The sequence below is a fragment of the Siphateles boraxobius genome, unplaced genomic scaffold (genome assembly GCF_051911475.1).
Source record: "Siphateles boraxobius isolate OS27281-9 unplaced genomic scaffold, OSU_SipBor_1 8, whole genome shotgun sequence".
In the NCBI taxonomy this organism is placed as follows: domain Eukaryota; kingdom Metazoa; phylum Chordata; class Actinopteri; order Cypriniformes; family Leuciscidae; genus Siphateles; species Siphateles boraxobius.
The window spans coordinates 18,965,410-18,975,289 of NW_027509208.1; the positions used below are offsets into that span (position 1 = coordinate 18,965,410).

At 38.0% G+C, this 9,880-nt stretch overlaps 1 protein-coding gene across 1 annotated transcript; it reads left to right on the forward strand.

Moving 5' to 3' along the window:
• Window positions 1-1,565: 1,565 nt before the first annotated feature.
• tmem30ab (transmembrane protein 30Ab) lies at window positions 1,566-9,678 on the forward strand. Its single transcript, XM_077220951.1, has 7 exons — window positions 1,566-2,031; window positions 2,161-2,280; window positions 4,557-4,664; window positions 5,766-5,850; window positions 5,940-6,080; window positions 6,172-6,378; window positions 8,587-9,678. Exons 1-7 carry the CDS (start codon window positions 1,789-1,791, stop codon window positions 8,778-8,780), a joined length of 1,098 nt encoding a protein of 365 aa, XP_077077066.1. The 5' UTR covers window positions 1,566-1,788; the 3' UTR covers window positions 8,781-9,678.
• Window positions 9,679-9,880: the final 202 nt, after the last annotated feature.

The following is a 9,880-nucleotide window of genomic DNA, read 5'->3' on the forward strand; positions in this document are numbered from 1 at the left end:
TCTTTTCTAAATCTTTTCAAATTCTTTAGGTGTACAGAAAGCATAACAAAACTCTGGCCGTTTCTCAATATGCGTTCTTGTCTGTACTTGTGTTCTTGTGGACTTGTGAAACGTCATCAGTCGCTGCCCAAGTACTGTCCCAATTCAAAGTTCACATCTAGCCAAGTCCAGTTCAAATCCCCGGATGTGTTCTTGATCCGCCCCGTTTACCGAGGATGCATCGAGAGGTGACTTGTGCAGACTTGAGACAGCCAGGTATCCCAGAATGCATCTCGCACCAACCAGCAAGCGTCAATAGCAGAGGAGAAAACCCGCGTAATATCAAAATACTACTGTTATTGTGTCACGAAATGTAATTTTAAGAGTGTTTCAGGCGAGAATGTAGTTGTTTAAAGCTCAAATCTGTGGTTTATTTATAAAGATAGCGCCTATTTGAAAAATGTATCTGACGCTTTCGGAGTTGTGAGATCCAGGTGATCACCGGGTGTTCAACGCCCATCAACCCCGACTGGAACAGCTTTGCCTCGGCTAGTGCGTCTGACGTGTGCCGCTGGCTCTGGTGTCTCTAAACATGACGGATATTCGTCGTGTCGATCTTTGGTCTCACACTCATTAATCTATATTTGTTCCATGGCAAATCGTTTTGGCTGAGGGCAAAGTGAAGTTTCATAACTTTATATATTTAGGCTATTTAACTTTGTAGCCTAATTGTTTGCTTAATTTCTCATTGTAAGTTAGCTTCTTATACCTTTATACTGGATATTATTGATCAGTAAAAATTACATTTAACAAAAAGAGACAGGGTTGTTTTTTTATTTTATATACTTTAAAATAGATATATATTTTTATATTTATTTTAACATTCTCTTCACTATATGTAAAATCAAAATGACACAACCCTGTCTCTCTTTGACAAATGGCAATACAAATCAAGAATGTTTCATATTTTTAAAATAAAATAAAAAAAGAAGCAGGGTTGTGTTTTAATATTTCATGTTGTTATAAATATGCAGTGAAGATAATTAATGTACACGTTGCCTGAACCACAATTGTGTGGCCATTTAGGCTAATATGTTTAAGTTTTTTTTTTTTTTTTTATGAAAAGAGGCAGTGGTGTTTTCTAAAATATTTCGTTTTATTGTTGACGAAAAGAGGCAGAGTTGTAGCATATTTCGTTTGATGCCTAAAATATACAATTTCGTATGCTATTTCATCACTCAATTCACTTCTGAGAACATTGGATGCGAGAAATCAACTGTGAAGATTTCAGATATTGGCATTTTTACGAAAATGTATGGCGAGTCGTAAATGTTTGAGTTCTGTATGAGGGTATTGCGCGATACCCGCAAGAACACATCGTCTCAAACTGTCAGCAGCGTTCTGTGTGCTCGTCACCTTGCAAGTTCATTCTTCCAAGAACAACTAACAAGAGCGTTCTCCCCAAGAACACAAGTCCGTTCTTTGCATTCTTGGTTTTGAGAAACACCCTCTGACACTAATTACAGCTCAGTGATTCAAATCAACTGATTCGCAAATAAGTTCAACTGAATCAAATCTACCGGATCATATACATGATTCGCGAATCACACAAGCTGACACTTCCTGTAGCCCCGCCTCAAACAAACTAAGCAACTTAGTTTCCCATTCAACCTGGAGAGAAGGCCGCAGTGAAAATAATCCACTGCAGCGGACAGATAAAACACTTTTATAATAATTACGTGTCTATAATCGAGGAATCGTGTGTTTTAACACAAATACTGGAGCTGTGAGCTGGTAATTACGGCTATTATGGCGTCCAGCTACAACCCGAAAGAGGAAGACGGTCATCTCTCCGGATCCGCGGGGCTCGGCGGAACCGCCATCCGGACCAGAAAGCCCGACAACACTGCCTTCAAACAGCAGCGCTTGCCGGCCTGGCAGCCCATCTTGACCGCGGGGACCGTGTTGCCCGCATTCTTCGTCATCGGCCTCATCTTCATTCCCATAGGAATCGGCCTCTTCGTGACGTCCAACAACATCAGAGAGATCGAGGTTTGAGCCTGTTGCAGTGTGTTTAGTGTAATTTTACTAACAAACACACAGCTAATAAACGTCTACTGTTCACTCGGACGTCATGAGGTCTATGTAATCGCGTGTTAAGCATGTTTCTCTGGTTTACAGATTGAATATACCGGAACTGACATTTCCAGCCCGTGTTTTAACTGCTCTCAAAGCTTCAGCTGGAACAGCACGACTCCATGCAAATGTGTCCTGTCCTTCTCTCTCGACCAGCCTTTCGAGGTGAGTGAGTGTTTATGACCTGCCCATTATTCGGCATTCCTTTTCAAGGGATGGTTTAGCCAAAATAAACACTCTCAATGTTACTCCAACTCCACGTGACTTAACCCTTTAAAGCCTGACATATGAAACAACAGTCAGAAAAATCCAGAGGTGTAAAAAGTACCTGACAATTTGAAAATAGCTCTTAAACCAAACCCTGGCTGGGACATAAACGTGCATTATAGTTGAAGAAGGGCCCATGCTCAGTTTTTTTCCATAAAAGAAAACTTTTTAGTGGCCATTTGCATTTAATGTCGAAGTGTTAAGGACAAACATACACATGATGATCAGGGTGGGAAATTAACTTTTTTGCCCAATTTTACCAGCCACTTGTATTTTTTACCAGCCACTTTTTCTGGAATTCAAATTTATGAATGAGAACTGTGTCTTTGATAACATTGACGTCCATTACAAATATGTAATTCGTTTTATCCATTTAACAATATGAGTTATGCTGCACTCAGGAGCTAATTTATGTTTTCCTCCGTGGATGCTCACGGGCGCAGGCCCTTTAAAAAAAAAAAAAAAAGCACTATTAGCACAAACAGGGCTACCATAATATGTAAGCAACATGTATGTACATGTTTGTATTTTTGAGAGAATTTTATGCATGGTTATTTTACAGTTTATTTTTTAATATTAGTTAAGTCTGTATGACCATAAATGATGGAGTATTTAAATGTATTTTGCTGCTATTTGAAAAAAATCCAGCAAAACGCGCCAGCGCATTTTTCGACCCCAGAGGGTTAACTCGATAATAAAGCCGTAAAGTAGGCTATCTTTCAACTCAGGACAGCACCACTTCTCACAAATACAGATAGGATTGGAGATGAAAAGTTTAACTGACACGGTATCGGCTCCTATCCTCGCGGCTGCTAAAACTATCGCTAAACTAAAAAAACGATAGCTATCTAGCCATCACAAAACACAACTTCAAGTTATTAATTTACTTGCACATCCAAACGTAGTCCCGAAAAGGCCTGCCCTTTTTGCCGATCGCATGGACGTTTCTGAATAGAATTGGTCATATTCATTATTGACTCTATTTTAAGGTTAGTTGTTCCTCTAAAGAACAAATTGTTTGCATTTTCGGACGACACATAGGTTCGACAGTAAGTACAGTGCATGAACTGTTCGACGGGAAGGTAGGCTAACCATTCCCTCGTTTTCCCTTCGTCATCAATGCGCCACTTGTTCGAAAAGTACCTTCACTTTTTATTTACTTCGCCCTCAACAGGTTGTACATTCATATACTGCTGACTCCGCGGCGGGCCTCTTAACACCGGGTATATGTTGCCACATTTTTTTAATTTTCCTTTCATCTGTACCTCAGCTCAGCTATAGCCTATGTGTCACGGTACGTTCAGTGCTGAAAACCAATCAAATTAGTTACTCGACAAAAGTGCATTATTTTTACTTAGCAACAGCATTCTTTGACAAAAGATGTCCAATCCGTTACAAGGAATGTTTTAAATAGTAACCAATAAATATATCTTTTACAATTCACCCGCCACTGTGGCTGGTATACAAGGAAAAGTCACCCGCCACTTTGAAAAAGTACCAGCCATTGGCTGGTGGCGGGTGCTAATTTCCCACCCTGATGATGATTTGTGCACTATATTCCATGTGTTCTGAAGCTTTCTGCCATATTATACCTCTCATGTCTCACATAATTTGAGCTTTTGCATATTCAAGCTTGGCTATTTTTAACTTGTGTGTAGAAGGTTTCTGGTGTCAGCTGCTTCCAGTGTTTTTTAGCTGCATAAAAACAGTTTGTTATGCTACTTGATATTGCAAACTGTTATTTATTACCATTTAATTTATTATAGAAATCATAAAAACTTTGGTTTGTAGTGCAAATAGTTAAACCGTTTACTACACTGTTATTCTTTTAGCTATTTACTTATTGCGGCTAATAAATTGGAGGTGTCTCACACTTTGATAGGTATTAAATTATTATCATATTCATTGTTACATGGTATTGTTCATTATGTAGAAATATGATAGTACTTTTTGTTAGTAGTTTCATCAATCACTTTTAGCTGTACTATGAGGAAACGAAAGGCCTGGTTTTTCCTGACTGATAACATCTGACTTGCATTTTAAATCCAACGGTTCTCAGTTTAGTTATTCATAGTCAGACAGAAGATGTTATATATAGATGATGTTTTACTGGTGGGTTAGTTGATGACCTTTCACAGCAATGCCAGTTCACGACTCTAACTTTCTGTCCTCAGAGTAACGTCTTCATGTACTATGGCCTCTCAAATTTCTACCAAAACCATAGACGATATGTGAAGTCCAGAGATGACAGCCAACTCAATGGAGACCTTAACTCACTTAAGGTATTGCACATCTATCTGTCTGATTATCTATCATCTGTATGATTATCTATCAATCTGCCTGCATGAAGGTATCTTACGAAACTGATTTCGGACAGACTGGCAGCGTAGAGCTTTGGTGATAGCAAATATTTAATTACTACGATGCTAAGTTCTCACTAGAAATGATATCAAAAGAGGAAAAGTTAGCCCGAAAATTTACTTTTACACTCAAACTGACCACTAAACACAACTTTCAGATGACACTTTATGGAACTGAACGCACAGGATTGTGGGATATAATAGGCAGAGAAGGATACATCTATGCTGCTGCCTACAAAAATCAATAAGATGAAGGGATCTCAGTAGAAAGGATGTGACATGATCACTGGATTTGGACTTGCCCTGTTGCCTTGCTACTTCCAAATGCTTCCTGTGGAGGCAGCATTTATCGACATCTATCTATCTATCTATCTATCTATCTATCTATCTATCTATCTATCTATCTATCTATCTATCTATCTATCTATCTATCTATCTGTATCTACTTATACTGAGCAATGGTGCAAACTGCCCGCTTCACATTTGACTGGGTACTTTCTGTCACAGACATGCAGGGGCAGTAAAATGTATTTTGGTTGACTAGTCTACATTCTGTATATGCCTGCCAACACCTCTATCTATGTGTGTGTCTATCAGTCTTTAAATAGCCCTGAAAGACAGACAGAGAATCTTTATATATATATATATATATATATATATATATATATATATATATATATATATAGACAGCCCTAGTTTTAATGACGAAGCAAATAGAAACTAAATAAATCGCCTAATTTTGAGCTCAGCTGTTTGACGTGTTTGACAGCATAGTATACTTCGTCAGCGCTAACAGATGTCAACACTGTCACCAAGTGCTGCATGAGAGCAGGGTTTGGCATCATGGGTTTAAAACATCTCCACACCTATTATAGCCCTGTCAATCACCAACCTTTCAAAGACCTTGTCTCTTTTAATGAACTTTAAACTGAGTGACATTGGAACAGCTGTCACCTGTTACAACAAGTCTACTGCTTCCTGAATAAAAATATATGAAGCTCAAAGCGTATCTTTACATTTCAGGATCCAAGCAAAGAATGTGAGCCGTACCGCGTTAATGAAAAGCCAATAGCCCCGTGTGGAGCCATTGCTAACAGCATGTTTAATGGTAAGACCTGGGTCTGAATACCTGCCATCGTGCAAGACTATTTCCTCAAGAGTTTTAATATCGATTTTTTCTTTCACTATTTGCTTCAGACACATTGGACTTGTTTTACATTGATCCCAATGGAACAAAAAACCAAATTCCACTGATCAAAAAAGGGATCGCATGGTGGACGGATAAACATGTGAAGTTCAGAAATCCTGCTGGCAATATCCTTACCACTGTTTTTAAAGGTATAATTCTTTATATAGACTTACATGTATACTGTGATGAATTGGCATTGTTTTGTCCATTTCTCAAACTAAAACTCACCTCATCTTCCAGACACAGCGAAGCCGGTCAACTGGCGCAAGCCTGTTTATGAGCTAGACACTGACTCAGAAAACAACGGCTTCATAAATGAGGATTTCATTGTATGGATGCGAACGGCTGCCCTCCCCACCTTCAGAAAGCTCTACCGCATCATTCAGAAGAAGAACAACACGACACCCACACTGCCCAGAGGAAACTACACCCTGGAAGTCACCTACAGTATCCTTGCATTGCTTAACTTTAAAACGCGAAGCTCTGCAGAGAGCGATAGTTAACAGTTTGTGTGAGGAGTATGTACAGTAAAATGAACAAGAAATATTTCCGATTCTGCTCAATCAACAATATCAAACAATACTCCGATAGCTTTTGATTCAAAATGCTAGGCTAAACATATTATTTGTAATTAAAATGATTAGTTTCAATTAAAATTAAGCATTTTCACTATCGGTCTTTGACTTTGGTAAGTATACACTACCGTTCAAAAGTTTGGGGTTAGATAGATTCAATATTATGATTTCTGAAGAATCATGTGACACTGAAGAATGGAGTAATGCTGCTGAAAATACAGCTTTGATCACAGGAATAAATTATATTTTAAAATATATTCAAATAGAAAACAGTTACTGTACATTGTAATATTTCACAACATTACTGTTTTACTGTGTTTTTGATCAAATAAATGCAGCCTTGGTGAGCAGAAGAGACTTCTTCCAAAAACATCTTCCTGACCCCAAACTTTTAAATGATAATGTATATTTGCTCAGAAATCGCTACTTTTTTTTTTTTTTTTTTTTTTTTTTACAATTTTTGCCGTATGTGGAATCATAACTGCTATTGTTAACTACTTATTAAAGGAGAACTCTGGCGCAAAATTAACCTGGGGTGTAATAAAACATCGGTACCGAGTCTACTGTTTTCTGGGATTTGTTTAAATGAAAATGGAGTGTAAAGAGTTTTATCTCTAAAAACTAAAAAGAAATCTCTAGTTAATACCACTAACAAGGCTCAAAATAGCCCCACACTAACACGCTAGCTAAATGAGGGTCTCTACATACAAACCGAAGCATTGAGAACTTTGTAAGTGTACAGACAGTTTAATGATAATATACTTTATAAAGACAGTACCATCCCGGAGCCATCTTTGGAAAACAGTCTCGACCAGTCGAACCACGAACGCCGTGCTACGAGCTGAACTGTGACTTGGAATCTCACAGTTCAGCTCACTTAGCACGCGTTAGTGGTTCGACTGCTCGAGGCTGTTTCCCAAAGATGGCTCCTGCCTGTATACGCGATGGTACTGTCTTTATAAAGTATATTATTATTAAACTGTCTGTACACTTACAAAGTTCTCAATGCTTCGGTTTGTATGTAGAGACCCTCATTATGCTACCGTGTTAGTGTGGGGCTATTTTGAGCCTTGTTAGTGGTATTAACTAGCGATCTCTTTTTACTTATTATATGCCCCTATCCTAGCGTTATAAGCTAAACAGTTTTTAGAGATAAAACTCTTTACACTCGATTATCATGAAAACAAATCCTAGAGAACAGTCGATTCGGTACCGATGTGTTATTACACCCCAGGTTCATTTTGCGCCGAAGTTCTCCTTTAAAATATTTAATGCAAGAACCATTTAAAAATTGCATGCACAGGTATTCCATGAACAATAGTGAGTGATAACACAAACTGGTTTATGTGTTTGAACTTATTTATTAAAAAGGTTAAAAAAAAGAAAACTGATTAATGAAATAAATTAATAACTTCAAACAAATTAATTCAGTTCTAAAATGCAACTTACAAACCATACATCGCATATACAGAAAATGCATTGATAAATTTGCACACACTGGATGATTTTATTGTGACAACCAGTATTTAACCTGCAAATATTAACAACACTCACACACAAGGCCAGATTTACTAAACAGGGCAAATTAGCTTGAGCGCAATGCCACAAAAGCCCGGATGGGAGTGGAAAGTTCAGCGCTTGATCTACTCACGACTCTCCAATTAAAGAACAGACACAGCCGGATCATTTCCATGATGACCAACACCATCTACCAAGAGCAGCGCAGATTAGTGTGGTTAAAGACGTGTTTTTTTGGGGCGGTAAATAATGGCGCAAATACCAGTAAATTGACTAGCGCAAGCATACATGGTATGTATATAGTATACGCGGATCCATGAATATGCATGAAAATGATTTGGAAGAATCCTTTGACCGGATTGGTTACAGGTTTGTGACGTTAGGAAACGTGGGCGGTTTTAAACTGCATTTTTGAGACTGTCTTTGATAGCAATGTTGTTGGTTGACTGATTTAAAAACACCACATAGACATATAAACAACATTCAAAATTTGATTTTCATCACAGGGGGTCTTTACTAACTTCTAAGTTGACATTGTTTCCTCAACCACTCGCCCCCTCAGACTACCCCGTCCGCAGCTTTGAGGGCCGGAAGCGTATGATCCTCAGCACCATCTCCTGGATGGGAGGGAAAAACCCCTTCTTGGGCATCGCCTACATAACGGTGGGCTCCATCTGCTTCTTCCTCGGCGTGGTGCTCCTCTTCATTCATCACAAATACGGACACCGCAACAACAGCTCTGATATTTCCAATTAAGCTTGTGGAGTGCATGCGTTCTGTCAGGCGTTTGAATGGCATGCTTCGATTCCAGTTTATCATTTTAATGGTGCAAGACAGCATGTTGACTTTGTCCACTTCAAAGTTTTATTTTTTAATTTTTATTCTTTCTGATGATGGTTGATGGTTCATTTCAAGCATGATTTGACCGTTGATTTGCACATGTCCGTTTAAGCCTGAGGTTAGCGTGATATTTATGGAAGCTTGTTTCCACCACGTAATAAAAACGGTTATTGCAATTTTTATCTCGTAGTTTGGACCTTTCTTTTTTTACTGCGTCGCAATTACCTATTTTATTTCCTGGTGGAAACTAGCTTCCATACATATTCCAAGATAGATCCAATGCAAAGTCAAAGTTGTATAACTTAAATTAATGTATATTTGTATTTCATAGAAATGGTTTTTACTTTTAGCCAAAAGTGATGTTTAAACAGGGCAATGCAATATGACTACTTCATTTTTTAAGTTTAATATAAAAAGAATAGTTTCACTTTTCCTCCTAGGTTCATAAAGTCAAATACTGAATCTGTGTTTACTTCTGAACTTCTACAGTGCCAGATTATGGTAGGGATCATTGACAACTAAATCTAATTTTTGAGGACTGTTACATTCTTATTGTTTTCTGGAGATGCTTGTGCTCTTTGCTGTGTGTACTTCAAGGCTTGCAAGAAGGACCAAATGTTTAATTCTGTGTATATTTAGTTGAAACAGTCTTGCGCTCATTTTGGCTGTCGTGTCTTTTTTAAGTGTTGTTATGTTTTAAGCATGTCTGCCTCTAACAAATAAGCACTTTAGAATGTGACAAGCCATACATTTTTGGTCAGTTTTTAGGAGTGTGTGTTGCGTTGTTGGGCGAATAAAATGTCTAATTACTGAACTTCCTGAGAATTTCTCATTATTATGTGTTAATGTAAACATTGAATTCTTTACCTGCTGGAGGCATTGCCAAATGAAGACAAGCTGAAGACTGAATTAGCACGTTTACATGTTAAATCAATACAGGGAAAATATCACCTTTTAATCGTCTTGTAAGTTTGGATGAGTCTCAACTTTTAATTTCTAAGCAATTGACAGTCTCA